Source organism: Poeciliopsis prolifica, unplaced genomic scaffold (genome assembly GCF_027474105.1).
Source record: "Poeciliopsis prolifica strain line A6 unplaced genomic scaffold, Auburn_PproV2 SCAFFOLD054, whole genome shotgun sequence".
Taxonomy (NCBI): Eukaryota; Metazoa; Chordata; class Actinopteri; order Cyprinodontiformes; family Poeciliidae; genus Poeciliopsis; species Poeciliopsis prolifica.
In genome coordinates, this window is record NW_026562429.1 from 3,554,953 (window position 1) to 3,577,716 (window position 22,764).

A 22,764-nucleotide genomic window follows, 5' to 3' on the forward strand; every position below is an offset into this window, starting at 1 on the left:
ACAAAAGAAAGCATCACAACAGTGATTACATATGTAATTAGAAACTATGGGAACAAAATGAAGGGATGAATGGAAAACACTGAAAACAGGACAATACTGCTTCAGTCAGCAGAGTTTATAATGATGGATGGATGGATGGATGGATAGACGGATGGATGGACGGAAAACCATCAGAAATCACGGAGGAATGTTGATCGTGGCTCCGACTCATCTATGAAAGAATCGGAACCGTTTCCAGCCTCAGCAGCTTCCAGTCACTTAAGTTTATTTTAAAATATTAAATACTAAAGGTCACTTTGAGTATATCCTGATAATTTTACAAGAGAACGACTATAAATAGATATGGAACAAAAAGTAAAAAGGCACAGAAAAAACTGAAAGGAAGGAGACAAGGACAGAAGGAAACGAGTTTCTAAACTCCTATATTTCGCAGGTTCTTCCTTTTCCCAAAGCTCCATCTGTTTCTAATTCCAACTTACCTACCGACTTCCCTGGCTGCGTAGCAAATTTCTGGTTAAACACAAACCAGGCAAATCAGTGCATGACTAAAGAGCCCACGATGGATCTTTACTGCTTCCCTCCATCCAGCGGCTCCTCCACGCGGTTAATGCCAGACCTAACATGTGTTTAACTATGTAATTGAATAATGAAGAGATGAGAGACAAGGATGGAAACCACACGATGGAGGCATGCACCGAAACACTGTCAGAAGAGCACAATGCGGTGAGGCCGGTATGGTTTGGTTTTAAAGTCGTTTTTTTACGAGTTGCACGGCGGTAAAACTGTCAGCGACACTTTCGTTATCTTTCACAACTAAATCCTGACTTCCATGCCTCCGTCTAGCAAACTGGTTAGGAGTTCTTATGTCAGAAAATGGTATCCTTGATTCAGGCATTATTTCTTGTAACTTGTTTGGACACTGGCAGCTCGGGAAACTGGACCGTACAGTTTCATATGTACAGTTGATGGTTTTTGGTCCGTATTAAACGGAAGAATTCGAAAGTGCATCATAAATTGACATAAAGACACAGTGGACTATGGAACCTGCAAAACAATGACTGGTTCTCACATTGGTGCAGATCTTCAACTCTACATCCTGATTTATTAAAAAACAAAAAGCAGATCTTCAACTCTACATCCTGGTTTATTAAAAAAAAAACCAGACAAGGAAGGAAGGAAGGAAGGAAGGGAAGGAAGGAAGGAAGGAAGGAAGGAAGGAAGGAAGGAAAGAAGGAAGGAAGGAAGGAAGGAAGGAAGAAAGGAAGGAAGGAAGGAAGGAAGGAAGGAAGGAAGGAAGGAAGGAAGGAAGGAAGGAAGGAAGGAAGGAAGGAAGGAAGGAAGGAAGGAAGGAAGGAAGGAAGGAAGGAAGGAAGGAAGGAAGGAAGGAAGGGAAGGAAGGAAGGGAAGGAAGGAAGGAAGGAAGGAAGGAAGGAAGGAAGGAAGGATGGATGGATGGATGGATGGATGGATGGATGGATGGATGGAAAGCCAGATGTTTGTTTGGACAGACGTATGAATGAACAGATGGAGAGATGACAGATGGATGGACATATGGATGGATGAACAGATGGATGATGGATGGACAGATATATGGATGACGATTAGGACGTCAGGTTTTCCTCAGCTGAAGATGAATCTCTTGTCCAATCAGCTGGTGGAAACAGTAAATCCTTCTTTACGCTGTTGAGACATTTTCCTTCCTCCCAGTTCATAGGGCCGCAGTTTGAAGGAAAAGCAGCCAAAACAGCCGCAGTCCTGACAATAATCCCAGAAAACTGAACCCTTTTAATGAAAAATAACATTGCAAAACCAAATTCCACTGAAAATGTGCACAAAGAAATCATCTGGCGAATGGGTCAGAACTCAACAATCCAGGCCAGGACAGCCCCACCCCGGCCCAGCTGGAAGAAATAATGGACTCACTCCTCTTCCCTCCCCATCTCTCTGCACTTCACATCTCACAACATCACATCTCTATCCCCGGACTTTTTCTAATTTACTCTGCTTTAATTTCCTCTGATGGTTTAGTAATCATTAGCTGGCAGCGCAGCAGCGAGGGTGTGGCGGCTGTGTTCTCCGTCTCCACAGTAAACAGCCAGTCAGCTTGTGAGCCACTCGCTCTGGCATGCAGAGGGGGCCCTTTTAAAAAATTAAAACCAAAAGAAAAACACATGGATGCCATTTGTGAAAACTGGTTGTAAAACAACACGTAAACACAGAAATGTAAAGTTCTGCAGGCAAATAACCTTTTGAGCCGAGTGTTTTCACCTCTGGCTCGTTTTAGCTGCCATTCCTCACCAGTAGCTGCGTTTCCATTACAAGTGTACTCAAAATTTTGTCTAAGAAACACAATTTCACAATTGTGATATTTCCTGTAAATAAGAAACTTAATTGTAATCATGTGGAAAAGTTTGTTCACGACACGATAAGTCATTAAAAAATAATTCATCTTCATTGTTTCCACCAATTATAACATTCTGTTGTTGATCATGATTCGTGACACAAAAAGTTGCCATTGCAACTAACTTATTCAACTTATTCGTTCATAAAATAAGTAGTTAAAAAACATGTTGCATCATTATCCTCCAAACACATCTTGTCTTCTTTGCTGTTTCCGTCAGAAGTAACATCCTGTTGCTGATCACACGACTCCTGTGATGCGAAAAAAAGGTTTTGCGAAATGCACTAATTTCGACTTAGCTGAAAAACTACATAGCTTCATCATAGTGCAAAAACTTTATCCAAAAACATGAGTTTTGCCGAAATTGCCGTGTTTCTATGAACTTCATTGTCAGTCTCTTTTAACTTCAATTCATTACCGCCAGGAGTGTGTCCATTGCAAATGTGTCAATACTCTGCTAATGTCAGAAAACACAATTTTTCAATTTCAGCGTTTCCTCTAAATAAGACACACATTAAAAATCACGTGTGAATAAGTTTGTTCAAGCAATAAGTCATAAAAAAAAAACACACCATTGTCCTCCAACCACTTCCTGTCGTCTTCTTTGTCGTTTTCACCAGTAGTAGCATGAGCCCATGACTAACATACTAAAAACTACTAACAAAAAACAGACTAAAAACACGGTTTTGTCACTAGGACAAGGCTAAAAATAAGATAAAATAGAAACAATATTAAAACTATGCTGAATCAAATTTTAGACGCAGAAACAAAACTAGTTTTATACTGCTAATATTTCCCAAAATACATATGCTCGTTCTTCCTTTTTATGTGTTCACACTTCCTGTTTCTCCTTTTAGAAACATTTCATATGAAAGCTACAAGAAGAGGAGGACAAGGTGCCGCTCGCTGGTTTTACTGACTGACATGAGGACAGGTCAAGCGGTTTGTCCTCTGGAAGCAGCAGGATGCGAGAGGATAGAGCGGCTGACCGACACACACCAATGGTGTATAGATTGCCTGTCAGGACTCTGCAGAGGGATTATTCAACCCTCCAATCCTTGCCATGCTCTCACGGTCATGCATGATGTAACCGCTCCTTTCTGCTTGAAACCTAGGAGCAGAACAGAGAGGGCTGCTGAGGAAGAGATGAAGATAGCGTGGGATGAAGGGAAATAACAAGCCAATATAAGTTTTATTAGTACTGTCAAGGAGGGGATAAGTCGATCAGGGAAAAAATACAGAGAAATCCCTGCAAACACAGCGCCACCCCTGATGTTCCCACAAGCTCTGTCTGCAATGCAGCAAAGAGAGCTGCATCTTTTCCAACCTTATTTTGTCAAGTGGGCTCAGCTGCATTTACTATCATCCCGTCACCAACGCGCCATCATTCCTCTGCTTTACCAAGGTTACAACTCCACGGATGAGTCTGCTCCTTGGTTCGCTAAGACCGAGCACCTGAAAACCTGAAGAGATAAAAGCGGCGATGGCCGCAGTGTTTACTGCGGCGGCGTCGTGCACATATGTCGCCAGGATTAAGTGGCTCTGTGTGGAGGGGGAGGGGTATTGTTGTGAATCAGCATTCTGTTCACGCGTCTTTTCACTACAACCGCTCACCCACAATACAGCGCTGCAGCAGAGATGATGCAGCAGCTACATTCAGCACTCTGGGTTTAAAACATGACCTGTTTGTTACGCTTTGACTTTTCTAAAAAAAAAAAAAAAAAAAAAGGAATGCCTCACAAGGCTTGTCACAATAATAAAGTTTATTGGGCGATAAATTGTCAAAAAGTTATTGCGATTAATGATAATATTGTAGTTTTGAGATAATTTTCACATAATATAACGATAATGTCACAATGTAAGAACACAGTCTCAAAAATAAAGTTTAAATTCTCATGAAATGTATTCCACTGGCACTGGAATACATTTACATATCTAAAATAAACAACCAGAAACGACAAATAAAATTAATAATTTTAAAAAAAGGGCTAGTTGCAACAAAGCAACAAACTGAAAATTTTTATCATATAATATTTTTAAAAAAAGAAAAAACAATAAAATGCAAATGGAAAATAGAGCCCATTTTAATTTATCATGTGTTTAGTTGAGTTATTGCTCATTGCGACAGGACTACAATAAAGCAAGTACAAAGTAATGCATAATTGTGAAATCTAAAGAATTTGGCGTACATTTATGTAATTTTATTCACAATAGGTAAATAAAATCCAGGACAAAAAAAGTTTCAGATGTCAGGACGTTTCCACACCTGAGAGTCTGGTAGATTCGTTTTAATTTGGGATGAAACATCGCAACATCTGGCGCAATTCGCTTTCACACTGCATTGTGCCAAATGAGCCAAACTCTTCAAAAACCTGCTTACCCTCAACACTCTATAATATCCAGTTTCATCACTGGAAACTATTGGGATGCAGATTTATTTTTAAAACTATTTGAAATTTTCTGCTGAACTTGTCACCTCTGCATGCCAAATGCTTGAGGTTGAAAGTGAAGCTAATAATCTGATTGCTTTCTCTAATTTGAGCATTTTAGGATTAAAATTTTAACTGAGTAAAAAAATTAAAACCATGTATCCTGTTTCTCTCAAATCCCTGGGTCTGACATTTAGAGCCTTAATATAATAATAATAATAATCAATCAGTTAGTGCACTTAACCTAGACTTTGTGTGCAAACATTAACCTGTCTCAGCAGGATGCATCACTCTGGTTTAATGCTTCACTGCAGCAAAACAACTGATTCTACATTTATTGCACAAACCAGAATGCACCTCAGAAAGAATCATTTACAAACTCAACAAAATCAAATTTTCTCTTTTGGCTGGAAGTTTTGTCTGTCTCTTTAATACCAAGATCTTCTTATCACTTTCATGATAAGAAGGTTTTGGTTAATGGGTAAGACACTTTACAGTCTGGTAGTTTCTTAATATGCGTGTCTGCAACCAGGTGAAACACAAGGCACCAGAATTGTAATATTTTTTTTCCCTCGTTTTGAGATTACACTCATAGTATTACGAGCAAAAAGGAATAAGACAATAAACCTTATTTAAATAAAAACATCCCAAAAAGCGTCGGTTTGATAGAACCGTCGCGTGTCGGGTGGACAGAACCGTTGGGTGTCCATCATTTTCTCCTCCCTGCTGGGTGTGTTTCCTCTCCTGTGGCAGGTCCAACCCCCACATGCCAGATCTCAAAGCGAACGTCCCAAACAAAGGAACGGACCTACACATGGCGCTCCGCCCAGACATCACCTCAGCCGACCCCCAGGAGACGGAGGGCAGGTGGGCCAATCAGAGTCCCTCCAATAATTGGTTTTCTCATCTATGAATTATTAATCCATGTCACTGTTTGAGGTTTGGGCCGCCTAACTCGCCCCCAGAGCCATCTTATGTGTGTCCTTCACAAGGAAAATAACAATAAGCGTTTAAATTAAATAACGCTTCCATCATTTTTCAGTTTAGCTTTTGACAGATTCTTTGTATTTTAGACAGGTTAGTTTGTATTCCAGTTAAAAGGGAACATCACCAATTTCAAATATATGCAAAATTATGCAAAGCCTCGCTGGTCCTCCTAGTTGCAGAATAAATGTTTATTTAAACGTCAAAAAAAAATAATAAAATAATATCAAGGCAGCTGATTTTCATGTAAATCAGGTAAACTAAATATTTACTTATCAATTTTTCTGATGATTAATCAACTAATCAAATAAAAAAATAGGCATATTCTGTTGATTTTTGACTATTTTCAGTAGCAGAAGAGGGTATTTTCTACCAGGTGAAGCTAAACTTCCACTTAAGGAGTTTTTGGTCGAACATATTTTACAGAAGGTTTTTTTTTATTGTAAAATGCATACTTTTTTACAGTTTAGGCTTAATTACTGCTCTGATTGTGTGATTTCTTTAGCAAATGGCCTTTTTAGAGTCTGTGCACTCCTGCTGACAATTAATAATTACTAAATTATTTAACAATTATCTCAATAATCGATTAATCACAATTATTACAATTAATCAATTCAGGCCTCAACTAAAATCTGTATATATCAGAGCTTTGCAACATACTGGGACTGGAAATTGATGGATTCATTTTAAAATAAACCCAATTTCATTTTTCTGTCAAGTTCAGAATTATGGATATTCTTGTCAGCCTGCCAGTTATTGGTGGCAGAGCACTTGGATCCACAGCTTCTCTCTCTCAGTCTCACACCAGGTGTTGGCCTGTAAATATTTCATGAGGCCTCTGTGCCGTGCTGCTGGCGCACAGAGGCTGTTTTCAGCGGCGTTCTGGAAACAGAGCCCCATCAGTTCAGCTTGCGACGCAAACAATTTTCAGCGCGGCTAAAATTAAATTAGGGGAAGGGACGGCGGCAAGACCTCTTTACTCCTCACATCGGACATTCCAGGGCGAAATTAAAAAGTGGAGAGACGGGAGGAAAAATTCATGAAACAATGAGCTGTCTGTGCGAGAGTGCAGGGGGAAAGCCAGAGGCATGTCAGATACGACACGCTTGTAAGGATGCCAATCTGACTTCTGTGCACACAGACACAAACCATCAGAAAAGATAACACGATCAAGAGCACTTTATGACAAACAGAAACCCATATCAGTGTCTCTACATGCTAATACACTTACATCATTCTGTGAACTCAGCCGCTTTGATTCGGACATCTCCTGCATCAATCAACTGTCCTAAAAAGTAGGATGGACAACTACTCTAGTGTTCAGCTGAGTTTCTATTTATGTTTGACATGCTAATTTTCTCTCCTGGAGCTAAAAGTAAAGCTGCAAAAATGAGTTTTTATTTAGATTTTTGTTCTCCAAATTCTGCATGTTCCATTGCAAAAATAATTCTTTAATATCTGCTTTTGAAGTCTTGCTTTCTCTCGCTTTCTCGCAGCCTGAACTGCTACATCCTTGCTTTGAAACTACAGCTTGTAAACCATAAACTTCATATCAAATCCCAGCTAATCAACCAACTAATATCACATTATTGACCTCAAAGCGAGCAGAAAGTCACATGTCAGGCTGGTCTCAACCAGCCCTTTTTGAAGGACAATTATGTTTTCACAGATTCAATATCCATGTTTCTATTGTAAGCAACAAATCAATCACATGATAAATTAAAAAAGTTTAATAATTTCCATTTGTGTGATTTTTTTTTTTTTTGCTGTTTTCTACCAAAAGCTGGATGACAGAAGTTTGGTGCTTTGGTCTCAACTAATCATCTTTTTGAAGGTCGATTTTGTTTACAGAGATTTCATAATCCATTTTATTTGTTGTTTTGCTTATTCATCTTGAATATATAAAATATCTTCCAGTTCTGGTGTTCATTAGAAATTCATCTTTGAGAGGACAAACTGGTACTGCCATTATATTACGTTTATAGCAATAACGTCTGGGACAATTCATCATCCAGAAAGATTTCTGGCTGCATTAAAAGTTGCACAACATTTTAGATAACATTAATACACCTAAATATTAATTACTTTATAACAGCAGTGAGGGTGTAAAGTCAAAGTATTTTTAGTAAAAGGTCATCATGGGGTGAGAATCTCAGATTGGTTGGAAGTTGACAGAGTTTAACAGGGTTAGTCTTGCAGGTTGCCATTAGAAACTTGCTTCTACTGCTCCTTATATTAGCTCCTTGCAAATGAAGTAATTTACATTCCCTCCTCTGGTTTCCGTGTTTAGAAATGTTCACGATACTGGACTGTTTCCTCTGAGTTAACTTTTACCCGTTGTGGAGTTAAAACCCCACTGGTAATACTTTATGGAAGTTTGAAAAAATTCTAATGAAACCACCTGAAACTGCATGAGGCACTCCCAGTGGACACACAGGGACACCCGGAGGTCAGCATGCCGAGCAAGCCATGGTCTCCTGTTCCACACTTCTCAATGAAGGCTGGCTAATAATAGCCCAAATGTCAGGGATCCTTTCCTGGAGAACTCCAGCCTCTCAAAAAAAGAGGCCAGGACATTGTGAACTCATGTAGCTCCCATCAAATTTATTATTTTCCTGTCATACATCTGCATATTTCTGAAAGTGACTGACTCAAACTGGGTCACACTTCCTCTATATCTGGACCACTCCCAGCAGTCAGTTGTGAAGAGAGCATGTTCACCTGCGACAGAGATCAACCAGGCAACTCAAACGTTTTTACCCAAAACATTATACTTTTTGTCAGTTTCATTGGAGTTTAAACTGGAACATAACTTAGAACAACAAGAAGTTTTTTTTGCTCCCTCTTTCCAAAACCTGACCTGTAGTTCTGTGTTTTTCTAGGTCTATGGTCTCTCAGGGACTGCTGTCTTGCATGTTTTTGATGAGTCTGGACTCCAGCACAGCTGATTCATATGACTGCATCACCTACTTTGCATTCTTTCAATTGCCAGTTAATCACCTGTTTATTTAACCAAGGTGTACAGCAGCAGGGAAACACCTAAAACATGGCACCACTGTTCCAGATTATTAAACCCTAAACTTGGGACTTTTCTATTTTGGTGTAACAATACGTAAAAATCATGTTGGTACATTTGAGTGTTTATACGCTTGGTTCGATTGGGGACCAAAGTTGCAACATGTTACATTTTCAGCCGCTGTAGGTTGCTTTCACATTGTACTGTGTAAAATGAAATTTAAACATCTGTTCCCCTCCTCGCCTTCTGGGGGCGCTGCACCAAGAACTACTGAAGGAAACCTCACAAAAACCCTCTGAAAAAGACGATAAGCTTCCATTTTCAGAGAAGGTAAACAAAAATGGAGTAGCGTCAGATGACAAGCCATTTCTAAAGCTAGCGCCAGACTCTCGTGTTTGATTTGGTTGTCGTTACCCAGAATTCCTTGCGCTGTAGTCCACTTTCTGCTTTTGGAGTGGTCTCCAGTCCGCTTGCATTCACATATGCATTCGAACCACAACAGAGTTCACTTTAACCCGACTAAGACCAAAGTTCGTAAGCGTGCCAGGTCCCCGATTCTCACCCAATGGCCGCTGGAAATTCCCCCATGTAACCCTTTAAAGATTAGGTGAGCATTGATGTTTGGACAGATACAAAACTGAGACAATTTAAAGAAAAAAAAACCCTGGACAGGCACATCTTTTTCTCTTTTTCATTCTTGTCATACAAACTGATAGTAGGGCTGCAACTGCTGATTATTTTAGCAATTGATTAATCGATTAATGATTTAATCTAACAAAAAATTGGGACATTCTACATATTTTTCATCAAATACGTTAAAAGATGCAAATAAAGAAATACTTCCTTTTTTAAATAAAAAAATAACATTTTATTTTCTAAAACACAATAACACAGCATTTCATCAGCAAATCTGAACCAAGTGAAGCTAAAACTTCCACTTAAAACGTATTTACAAACGTATTTATCTTCAATACAAAATGCTTTTTTTTATCAGTTTTTGGCTTAATTACTGGTCTGAACATGTTTTTTTTCCCCAGGAAATGGCCTTTTTTTGAGTCTGAATATTATTGTCATTGATTGCTTAATTAGATAATAATTATTTCAATAATTGTGATAAATCACAATGAATCTGATTAATCACAATTAACCGCGATTAATCTGATAAATTGTGATCAATTAGATTAATCGACACCTTAAAATATACTAACATTCAACTCCTAGTCCTTTTCAGATTGCGAAGGAAGCCTGTTTGTGCAGCTCTGATTTTGTTGCTTTGTGCATCGTACAGATCTTCATCTTAGAGCCGCCTCTTCTTACAAAAGACGAGGAACGGCGACCCAGATCTACAAATGTAAGCAAAATCTAAAACGTTTCAACCGGAAATAGCAACAAACAACCAAACAAAGAGAAAAAACATACAAAAAAAACAAAAACTCCGAACAAACCTGACCTGATTGCTCCAGGCGCAGTACAGATCACAGATCAGGGTCCAGTTGTTTCTAATCATGCAGTCCAGAACTTTAAGATGTGACATTTGCTCTGAAAAGTCACAAGCTGCTCGGACACCTGCCCCGTCAGCCGTCCGCGTTGGCCCCCGCTGCTCCCGGAGGCTCCCTGCAGGCAGCGATGCTCCTCCGAACGGGACAGGAGGGAATACAGCCGAACACACACCTCCGCTCCCATCTGTGAGCCCAACGGGTAACCCGTCAGCTGTGGCCGACGGCCCAGCCACGCTTCATTAGCCGTGTGTTAATGACTCCGGCTGCTCTAGCCTGAGATAATCCTCTGATTTCAAAAGATAAAGAAAAACAGCTTTGTGGAAAAAAGGGGGGATTAATCTGCAAAAACCTGCAAGAGAGGCCAGATTTAGGCAGCAGGATCCAAACTGCAGAACGGCGAAGACGAAGAATGAGCGAAAACAGAGCAAGTTGCACTTTTTTCTGTCCTCTCCATACTGATGAGGCTCCCTCTCTCCGCTCAGCTCGTCGTGCCGCCCTGTGCTCGTCTCCGCAGCGGCACAATGAGATTCAGATCCATCCAGAAAACCATCAATTAGGCCGCAATGCAGGACTCCTAAAAGCTCCTCTCATGGTCCCAAACACAGCTCAAACAGCAGAGTTTGTCAAATCAAACTTGTCCCAAGCAAAGAAGGTTGTGCTGCCTCCAACTTTGAATCTGACTGCTGTTGCTGCACTTTCATCAGCAGTGCAGGATGCTTTTTTTCTTTTTTTGCATTAGTCTGCAAAAAAAAATACAGCAGGAGTCGAGGCTGCTGCTGCAGCCCCCGCTGCCGCAGAGCACAGACTCCCGTAAAACTTACAAAAACAAGCAAGATGAATCCACGTTTTTACCAGAGTAACTCAATCCAGTTCAAAAATACTTTAAGGGAAATTGAATGTTGTCGTAACTCATATCATCCGACTGATCTCCAGTAGCAGTCAATCTTACAACAAACCTAACAAGGCCTCTGATTGAAGGCTGTTGCTGTACAAATGCCAAAACGTGCAGCTCAATTTCTGGACAGAAATAATCCAATAAATGTGCCCTGGATGGCATTATCAGTTGTTGGAAAGCTCCGCTAATCCACCTCATTTGCTTTTGCTGCTCCTGTTTAAATCTCTACCTGGCCATATGGTTAGAAACCCGGGCAGAGACACATTGGAGTGTCGGACATGATTCTTGCCCATTAGGTTCAACGTAATTAGCTGAAATGTGAGACCTTTAAAACACTTATGACTGGATATTTCAATGGTTCAAACACCAAACATACTTTAATTTGCACAGTGGAAACAGTTCCAGCACTATAAAAGAAGCTATCATTCACAGTCTTCCATATTGTCACTCTTTGGATTCGGCCAATTGGACCAAGAAAAATAAATGGTCCTCCTTTTATTGGTTGCTTTGCAAATACTAGGAAATAGTGTCTCAACCAGCTCTGAACCGAAATTCTCTAAGATGAATTTTATTTGAAATATTTCAGATAAACTCTGGGAACAGGCAAAATTTCCGTTAATTATTTGACGTCATCGTTCTCAGAGACATATGTGAAGATGTGAACCAAGTAAATTGGAAACCAAATCAGTACCATGTTAATTTGGGATTATAAAACCCTATATTTGAGCTTAAACTAAAAAAAAAATGTAATAATCAAACCCTGTATGCTTACTGGCTTTGTTTTTCCATAATCTCAGGGTTTATAATGCCAAAGAGGAAATCCAATCAACACTGAGACCAACAAACCATTTTCATCTTTAATGAATCAAACTTTCACCTTGAATTACTATCATGTTGTAACGTTTCTCTGCTTCAGGGACTCTGTGAGCTGTAATCTGTGCTTTGGAGCGCTGCGCTCTGACTATGTGAGCAACACAAGATCCATAAATCAGAATTGATTGGATTATATTTACTTCACTGTGGGGGAAGGGGACGCGTTTCACTTTCTGCTGGACAATTCCTGGTTGATGATGAAACAATGGAGGGATGCTTCCTGATGCATTATGTCATAGTAGTTTCCTAAATGGATGTCAAAGATCAATGAAGACCTCGTAATGTTTTCATTTTTGTTTACTATTGCACTAAATAAATTGATTAGACATGAAAGAAACAAATTAAAGAACTGTTTTAACTAGTACAACCCTTAAAATGTAGCAAAAGGTCAATGCTTTGCATGCTAAAATGCCAGATACTGCATAAAATACCCTGAGCGCTGTGAGAAAATCTGGGTACATGACTCCATTTAATGATATCTACCAAATGTAGGTGTGTCAGAAACATTTTTTGTTGGATTGGAGACACTAATCTGCTAACTATCTATAGAAACATAATGCTAAACGGCATATCAGAACTAAAATTAATGGAAACAGTGAGGTTTTCAGAAAACAACATACAGTTAAATTAAGTTATACTCGAGGTCAGAGCCTTTTTACATTGGTAAACTGGAATCCAACCCGCGACCACCACCACGAGGATTATGGCCTCCATATATGAGTCTCGCCACGCCCCTGCACTACCGCAACACCCAGTAATTACAATTTTTTAAATAAAAACTGACTAAAATTGGTATATGTCAGATTCTACAACTAATTATTAATCAATTATTAAATTAGTTGATTATTTGAATAATCAATTTATTAAAATTTGTCTTGCTTCATTACGATTAATCTGATTAATCTTTTCAGCCTTAATCTGCAAACAAAGTCAAATGGGACAGCATTTCCAAAGCAATGAAACAGCAATCCCTGAAATTTAGCTACAAAGGGGCAAATTGAGCCAGACTCAATAAAACACCAAACTGACGAAACCTGCTTGTTTGAGGAAGGGGAATGACCCGATCCACGGCAGCTGGTTCTGTTCTGTGACTTCTCCACCATCCATTAATGAAAATCCTCCTCGGTCTGACCACAATTGCTCCTTTCCACAGAAGATACTTTCAGGAAATGCGATTTCCTGCCAAGCGAGAAACCCAGACTTCCACAACTGAAGGCCAAGATACGTTCCCGATAACGCCGTGTTACGTAACTCTGCCTGAAAACCCCAGACTGTTATTTCACACGAAGCTGCACTTGTTGTAAAGGGGATCATTTGTGCTAAATGACCTTTCAGGTGTCTATCCTCTTACTATCTGCCTGCTACTACACAGAGAATTGCATAATCTGTGGCTTATGAAGCCTGCAGGGAGTGGAGTGAGAGAGGAGGGAGGGGACTGTGAATACTGCCCAAGAGAAACGTGCAAAGCAAACAAATTCAATGATGAGCAGCGAAACCTTAACGTCGTAAATGGACCCAGATGATTGGCATGTTTTGACAGATCATCACATTTAGATCTGAATTCCTGCCTGCATCCTTCTCTTGAACACAGACAGAAGGACGGAGGCATCCAGGCAGCAGAAGCTGTGACATCGAGTCAAATGGCAACAAAGGGATACGAGTCGACAGAAAGGGGGGCATTTTTCCGGTTGTTGCATTCTCTGCACAAATCACAAATCTGACAATCACTCTTCTATGCTTCTGACTGGAGAATTCAGCGACGGAAACTTAATGAATTTTATTCTGATTTAACAACCCAGAACAGACAAAAGTACTGCATAACTGTAAAAAGGAAAGAACAGCTTCCATTCCAGGAAATAATAAGATTAGCCACCATAACTACGCAGATGATACACTGCTCTACATCAAGACGTCACCAGGCGATTCTGAACCCAACCAAGAAATAAAACTGAAGTTATTATATTTGTACTTAAAAAGGAACAATCCAGTCAACATACAGCTTCAGTTATTACAGCTGGAAACTATAGATCAAGCCTGAAATCTGACCTGAACATTTAGAGTCACATTAAGACCTGAAGAACATTTCCAAGATTAAAGGACTAATGTCTCAGCAAGATCTAGAGAAAATCATCCATGCATTTATCTTTAGTTGCATTGATTATTGCACCAGTGTCTTTACAGGTCTGCCTAGAAAAAAAAACTGCAGCTGATCCAGAACACTGTTGCTGGTGTTCTGACTAAAACCAGGAAGGTAGAGCACATCATCCCAGTTCTAACGGCCCCTGTCTGGCTCCCTGTAGCTCAGAAATACTGTTGTTTACAAATCACAGAGTGGTTGAGCACCACAGGAAGATCTGCCTTTGTTGCATCAACCTTCCAGACCTATCAGGTCTTCTGGTTCTGGTGTAGAAGAACCAGAACCAAACATGGAGAAGCAGCATTCGGCTTCTATGCACCAAAAATCAGCAACAAACGTTCAGAAAACTGTAAAACAGTTGAAACACTAAATTCCTTCCAAACTAAACTAAAACGTTGCTTTCGATTATTGATAAATGGAACATTGACCAACGAGTATTGGTGATCATCACTGATGGTTTCTCGGTTGGTGACTGTACATTTTATTTTGAGTTGTAATGATGTAAAGCCTGTGATGGACTGGCGACCTGTCTAGGATTTACCCCGCCTTTCGCCTGTAGACAGCTAGGCACCAGCGCTCCTCCCAACACCAACGGGACAAGGCTGTAGGGAAATGGATGGATGGATGATGTAAAGCATTTTGAACTGCCTAGTTGCTGAAATGTCCTATACAAGTAACCATTGAATCCTGCTTGCACCCAGATGATTCAGTTCGACGTTTACAGCTACGGCAGCTCTGGTCTAAATCTGGTGACTCTTACAAGGCGCTCCATTTTAATCCGACACAACAGCCACTCTGTGTTCGCGTGCTAAGACTACACCCAAGTCACGTCCTGTTCAGCGTCTGGTTTGGTTAACATAAGAGAGCCCTGATGCGCTGACCAAATGCAAATTTGTTTCTCAGATTCATGCAAATGAAAATCCTTCTCTGCTCTGAATGATGAGCTGCTACAGCTCTGAATGGTAATAAATGAGCTAATAATCCTCCTTTTGCCAGAAAAACTCCTGCAGTGACTAAAAGGAACAGTGAAAGTATTAAAAATAAACACACACACACACGTCTCAGTTTGACACATAGAAGTGGAAAAAGCTCCAATGGAAAAAAGAAAACATGGGACAAGCTAACCACAGTCCTGCTCTCTGTCTCCTAAGGTGATGACCAACGTTCACATTTCCGCTTCGTGTTGCACCATTCAGGGGGAAAAGAGAGAGCAATGCCAGAGTGCCGACTCCATTTTTCCCTTAACGTTCATCTTTCTAAGGGCTAAATATAGGAGCAGTGAAGACACAGGGGAATAGAGGACGGGTGAAAGGCAAGCATGTGGATCGAGAGGAAAAGGAAAGAAGAGCAGGGGGACGACACGGCCGAGAACATGACTCTGAGGGCTGCCATTGGCCTCATCCCCAACGACAGGAATGACTGAGGAATGCAGTCAAAACGATTCAGTGATTTATTACACATGGATTCACCATCCATAGCAGCATTTTACTGTAGCGATGGATGGATGGATGGATGGATGGATGGATGGATGGATGGATGGATGGATGGATGGATGGATGGATGGATGGATGGATGGATGGATGGATGGATGGATGGATGGATGGATGATGGATGGATGGGATGGATGGATGGATGGATGGATGGGATGGATGGATGGATGGATGGATGGATGGATGGATGGATGGATGGATGGATGGATGGATGGATGGATGGATAGATAGTTGGATGGATAGATAGTTGGATGGATGGATGGATGGATGATGATGGATGGATGGATAGTTGGATGGATGGATGAATCAAACATCTCATTTCTTCCAGTATAAAATGGTAAAAATGCAGACAGAGCGAAAATGTAAATGAGATCATAACAAATTGCTCTTACTATGAAATATTTATCAGTCGAGACCTTTCCCCTGAGACATAACCAGCTGAGAGTGTCAGCTGGTTGGACCGACCCGGTTGGTTTAACCATGACAGCGAGGACAGGATTGTGAGCGACGCACAGGGTGTTTTCCTCTTAATGATCAGAGCAGCTGGGTCTAAATTACCCCCATGCTGCTGCCATGCTTTGGCTCTGACAGGCGGGATGTGTCTGAGTCTGCTACAGGGGCTGTTGTGGAGGAGAGACACCCTGATTATCAAGTCAAGACGATGCAGATGAGGGCCCTCAGCTCTCATCATAGCCTGGAGGGACGGTGGTTAGAGCTGTAAATCTCGGGTTTGTCTTCCTCATTCTGGGCACTCAGCCATAAAATATTCACTAAGTTGGTTCTTATCATCTGTATGTTCCAGAAACCATAAAACACAGGCATGATACCAATAGGAAAAAATATCTCTTTGGCATTGCTTTGCTATACTTTTGACACTGTACCATACATAATTAGATTTTTTTTTACACATGTTGAAAAATTCTTCTGTATGACTCACATCAGCATGCTTAAAGCTTGAAGTGAAGCTATTTTGATTGATTCATCTAATTTGAGCACCTTGAGAAAATGTAGTTCATTCCTTAAACTTAGCAACCAGAAACAAGAGTCAAACATGGAGAACCAACATTTAGTTTTGTATTTTATACTTAGATACCCAGATCAACTGGAATATTTTAAAGTGTGCTTGTTTGTCTTTCTCTTGGTTTTGTTGTTTTGTTTATATTTCCTTCAAATTGATGTAAAGCTTTGTTGTTGAAAATGTCCAAAATAAATAAAATTACATTACAATTACCCACAATTCATAATGTAACACAATGATTTAGAGAAGTATGTGTTTAGTTTATACCAATTTTGAAATAAATGTAGTTAGTTATTAGTATTTGCTTTTAGCCTGTGTTGAAAGAGTTCACTGTTCACTTCAAACCAGTAAGATCCTACTCTGAATTTTAGTTTTAAATTCATTGTGTAAATGCTTCAAAATTCTAGGAATACTTTATAGACAAAAGTAAGAACTTGTCTGTCAAAAAAAACATCTTTGATCAGCTGGTAGAGAGTCCTTTGTGGACAAGGGAAATCGAGTTTTGAAGCTGACTGATGTGCGTCGGATGTTTCTGCCTAACAGCTGGGAGTTTGAGAGGATGTGGTGGTTTTAGTTTTCCGCAGAGGCAGAGCAGAGTGTTGCTGTGGGAAGTATTTATTAGATTGCAGAGATGGATGCAAGGGGAAAGATTCCATGCTAGCTAATAGCTACAAAACCACGCCTTGGTTAATGAGATTTCTCCAAAACGGCGCCACTAAAACACTTTCAACAACGTTCTGGTCACTTCCATCAGACAATCACACATCACAACCAATCTCACGAAAATCACTGAGCTCCTGGATTTCGTTTTATTTGTTTGCAGTTTGTAACTTTTTGTCTATCAGGATGCTGATAGATTTAAGTCATCAATCCTCAGCTAGTTCTGACACAGTAAGAGGATTACAGGCACACACTGTTGCCATTTTCTGATGATGGATTAATCCAAAACATGCTGCCGCTGCAGAGCTGGCTCGTAGTGATGATTATAATGATGTAACCGCTGGAGGAAGGAAAAAAAAAACGGATGAGTTTGACAATGTGCCACTTTTTCAGAGTTTGGCACGCAGACCAACAAAGAGCCCAGTAACATCAGCAGCCCTGCAAGTATAAAACTCTCATTGTGCACTTAACCAGTTGTCAGAGGAAAGAGAGGGACAAAATGAACCCAATCACCCCCAAACACTGGCAGATGTGCTGCAACGCTTAGCTCACTCTCCCGGCGCTCGCTCCGACACTTCTCAGGCATGTCACAAGTTTTCTGCAAGAAAATACCTGCGGAAAGCAGCCCTCCTCATCGAGTCGACTTCCTAACAGTTCAGGTTACAAATCAGAACAAGCGACCCCTCAAGCAAGTGTTACATTGTGTCTGAAATAGTCCACTTAGTGTCAAAGATTTACAGTGTGTTGCATTCAAAAAACAACAACAACAAACAGCTGAGGAGCGTTTAAAGCCCAGCTACCTACCTGACAGGCGGGAATTACAGCTAAGTGTTTCCGCTCTTCAGTGTCCTTTGGGAAATCACTCCAACACGCTGCCATCATTTATTCCAAACCACAGAGTGGGGAGAGGTCCTTCAGAGCCCACATTGACGTGAGGAGGATGAAGCCCCAAGAAAACAACAGAAAGTAGAAAAAGCAGGGGGAGGGAATAAAAAGATCCTAATCCACACCGTCCACTTTCTTCATGTCGATCGGTGGCCACAAATCTGCAGATAAACAACAGGCAGGAATTAGTCAGTTTACCTCAAACTGGATGTCAGTTTGTGCTAATTGCAGATTGTTTTGTGAAGCATTTCTAAAATATTCAAAAGAAAATGTAGCTAAAACCGCAATGTTTATATACCATTCTCTAGCATTTTTAAAGAGGTCAATCATTACTTAGAGCTGATTGGCTGAACCTTCAGATACAAAGACCATAGATGGTAGCTTCTAGCTTAATGCATTTAAAAGCTGCAGTTTGTTACTTTTTTTATGTTTATTACATATCACCATGTTAAAAATGTCACCATGTTGCGACAATGTAGTATGAGACATAAAATCTGTGAAAAGATCGATGTCCTCCAACTCCTATCTGAGCTACTATTACCATCTGTGGAAATGCACCGAGCCTGATCAAAAACAACCAATCAGAGCCAGGAGGCGGGTCTAAGCGCCGTCAGTCAACTATGTGTACGTGCAGCTCAATGTGCTAATGGTGTAAAAATAACTTACCGTTGGCCATGCTAACTAGACTGAACAGGCAGAAGCTGAAGTGGGGGAACAGTGTGTACTGGGAGACGGCAGAGGAGCTCAATCTTTTCACAGATTACCCGTCTCATGTTATACTGTTACTGTAAATAAAAATAAATCACTTTTATAAAGTTACATACTGCAGCTTTAAGAGGTATTTCATATATTTTGATCAGCCGATTCATACATGAGAAACCAATCGTATCCACCTCTACAAGGGTCTCAAAATAAACTGCTGTTGTTTTGTTTTGTCATGAGAGAGGATTGACTCTCTGATTGATGAACCCATCCACCAGGTCACATCTGCATGTCCACTTCTAACCCAAAAGTTGCCAACTTTGTTACTATATTTAGCGACTTTTCAAGCAAAAGCAAAAAGATCTGTATCGACACAATATTGGCCCAAACATTTGTGTTGGTGCTTTCAGAGGTTCAGAAACCTCTGAAAGCAGACCACCAGGGGGCCCTAAAGAGCACCAAGCTAGCATGATAAAAAATATATATACATTTAAAAAAGCACAGAATAAAATGTTATTAAATACGGACAAACAATTTTAAATTATAGTTGTTAATCAAATAATAGGTTGATTTCTTGTTCCCACTGCTGGGGAAACATAAGATATCAAATTTATTAACTTGTTTAATAGAAACAAGTAGACCTTAGTTTCAAATAAATGAAATAATGTGGCACACTTAAATACCACACTGTATTTCAAAATCTTTAGTTTCTCATTCTGTACGTTTAAAAATCAACATAATAACACTGTTATGTTGTAAGATGATTAGAAATTATGCTAATGACAATAGGCATGTTAGTTTTTAAATTATAAATAATCTGGTGCTCACATGTCAGTGTGGGGGCCCCGATGAAAATCTGCTCAGGGCCCCAAAAAGTCTTGGGCCAGCCCTGGTTGCATCCCCAAAATATTATATTTTTATGAGCATTTAATAAAACTGAATAGTCTACACAGAAAACTGAATTTGTGGGGTTTTCTTTAACTACCTTTAAATGCAATTTCTGTTTTACTTTCTTGTTAAAGTGATGCTAGAGGGGCAGGTGCACAGGATGTTTTCATTTATTTCATTTATTTACATCAAAGATTTGATTTGTTGTATCAACCTTCCAGACCTCTCAGGTCCCCAGAACCAGAACCAAGAGAGGAGAAGCAGCTTTCAGCATCTATGCACCAAAAATTTGGAACCAACTTCCAGAAAACTGTAAAACAGCGGAAACCACGACTTCCTTTAAATCTCAATTAAAAGCACACCTGTTTAGAATTGTATTTGAAATGTAATATGTAACAATGTATTGTTTATTCTATGTTGCATGACTTTGAGTTTTTGTGTTATGATGTAAAGCACTTTGAAATGCCTTGTGCTATACAAATAAAACTTGATTGATTTAATTGTGAATAATTTCAAAATAAAAATGTCTGTCAGGTGAAATGTTTTTGAAAACATGGGGAGCAGGGATGTAAATGGTGACTCTCTGTGAGAGGAAAGTGAACAAACAGGGACAGCAGGACAACAGCCATTATAATTCAAACCACAACCAAACAAACCTAGCTTCCTGAAATAGCAACCAAGCAGCTGTTAGGGATGAGTATTAATAATAATAGTATAAGTTTCATTTTAACCGATGCTTCAATCAATCTCCATGTCAGCTACGTAAAATACAAGGACAGACAGATTGTTGTTGTTGTAACTGGGAACAAAACCTACCTGTTACAAATCATGAATAACAGAGTGAAAACACGACATCCATGGTTTTGATGAGAGTAAAGCTGTTCCCAGATCCCTCCGTCAATCCACGGAGGGGTTAAAAGGGCTGTCAGGAGATTACAAAGCGGGATATTCAGTCTCTCTTCAGCCGCTCACCGACTGACCGCCGCCGCCGCTACCTGTTAGGAAAAACGGGCTGGAAAACACTCGGTAAACGCCCCTCACTGAGCATTTCTCCGCGAAAGGGACGCCGAGAATTTCTAACCAGTGGTCCTCATTCATGTCCGTCCATTTGCGAGATCCAATTCGAGGCAAAAAAAAAATCCCCCCTCCCGAAGAAAAACCGAGACAAAAAGTACTCCTCCGTCCTCCCGTTTGGCGGCGCGACAATCTGAACTACCAACTGACGAATCTCCCGACCCGGCTGAAGCTCCGCCCCCTTCTACTTGCCTCCTGGCAGCACACTGTCCAATCAGAGCGCGGGTTTAAATTTGGAATTGAGAAGCGGACCAATGGGAGAAGTCCTTACATAACGGATTCAGTAAAGAGTGGAAGCTGGTTTATTCTGGTCACCAGCTGAAAAGCACTGCTTTACATTGTTTATGTTGGTGCTGCGGCCAAAACATGGGGTTTTTAGCACACAATTAACTATTTATGCATTATCAGACAAATATACTATTGATTTAAGCAGAAATTTAAAAAGTAATTTTTAAATTTGTATTATTGTTTCTGTGTCCATGCATTTCTGCGTTAAAAACAGAAAAGTCCCAACTGAATTTATGAAATTACAATGGCTATGCAGTGTTTTGGGAAAGTAAATGTACCTTTTGTTCATTTTCATACTTCTGCATCCACCATTCATTTGGAATACAGCAATATGCAGTGTTTTGTTCCAAATATACCATTTTATTTGACACACTCACACAAAGCTATGATAAATTTAGGATGTAAAAAGTGGAACGGCTGTATTATATTATGGGCATGCTGCTCTTCAGAAGGGACAGCAACGTTTCCTGACCTGAGATAAATGGATTGTGCTAAATACACAGCAGTTCTGGAGGAAAACCTGTTATATACTGAAAAATAATCAAGACAGAACTGAAATTTCACCTTGAAGGATGATTGCCACCTTTATTAAAGTAGCTTAGATGAAGAGATTATGGTATTGTAAGGACAAAATTGATATAAGTAACAAAAGTTAACAAAATAAGCAGAAGCCAATTGAGTAAACAGAGTATCCAGAAATTGTACTGATGTTACAGTAGAATACTGTATTAAAAAATACTCCCAAAAGTTACTCAAGTAAATGTAATTGAGTACATGTAAATAGTTACCATCCAACTCTGCTTCTGAGAGTATGAATACTTTCTAAAGAATACATCTGCTAAGATCCCTGTGACACATTTGCTCCAATTAACCCCTCGTTGCCACACATTAGCCGCTGCCGTTTTCCACCTTTAAAGCACATAAATCACTACATCAACATAAAAACAAGCGTCAGGCTCATACCCAGATGCTGAGCTTTCCAACTTCCCAACATTCAGCCAGTGAAGCACATCTACCTCTCCATTACAAACTGTATTTTAGCGCATACGGACTCCACCAGGGCATGAAAAATCCCAGGACAATCCACACAAAGACAAAGCCCTGCAGAATTCAGTTTGCTGGCTTCTCCTGCAGCACAATAGAAGGTAGGACAATAGGACGAAGCTCTCCCGGTTTCAGAGAGGACCTATTGTCTAGAGAGCTTGTGCGCTCTCATCCAGACAATGGAGAAGTTCATCTGATGGATGTGGGTCTCTGCCCTGAGTGATGGTAAACATGAGCTGCAGATTCATTTAACGCAACCTGCTCGTTAAGCTCTGGAGAAGCAGAACTTGTGCTTATTGTTTCCCAGCATCCTTGTGGATTACATGTGTGCATAAAAATTCTTCCAGAAACCATAAAAGCTTTTACTGGTTTACAGCCATGGAGCCGCCTCCTCCTATTCCCAATTTGGGTTGAAAATTCCCAACTTTTCTGTAGCTTTTGCTCCAAATATACAATAAGAAGCAGGCAGAAGTGGGTAGAG

General features: G+C 40.1%; 1 protein-coding gene across 2 annotated transcripts in view; it reads right to left on the bottom strand.

Moving 5' to 3' along the window:
* LOC129378876 (rho GTPase-activating protein 21-B) overlaps positions 1-21,088 on the bottom strand; it is a 73,077-nt gene extending 51,989 nt beyond the window's left edge. Inside the window, exons 1-2 of one of the 2 annotated variants that reach the window (XM_055059373.1) lie at positions 20,694-21,088; positions 18,207-18,448 (exon numbers count right to left, since the gene is read on the bottom strand). In XM_055059373.1, the coding sequence (XP_054915348.1) occupies positions 18,207-18,284 (78 nt within the window). In that variant the 5' untranslated portion in view covers positions 18,285-18,448; positions 20,694-21,088. Of the gene's footprint in view, positions 1-10,280; positions 10,429-18,206; positions 18,449-20,693 lie in introns of those variants that run through there. The other variant, XM_055059372.1, reaches the window with a different exon arrangement.
* Between the last annotated feature and the right edge of the window lie 1,676 nt (positions 21,089-22,764).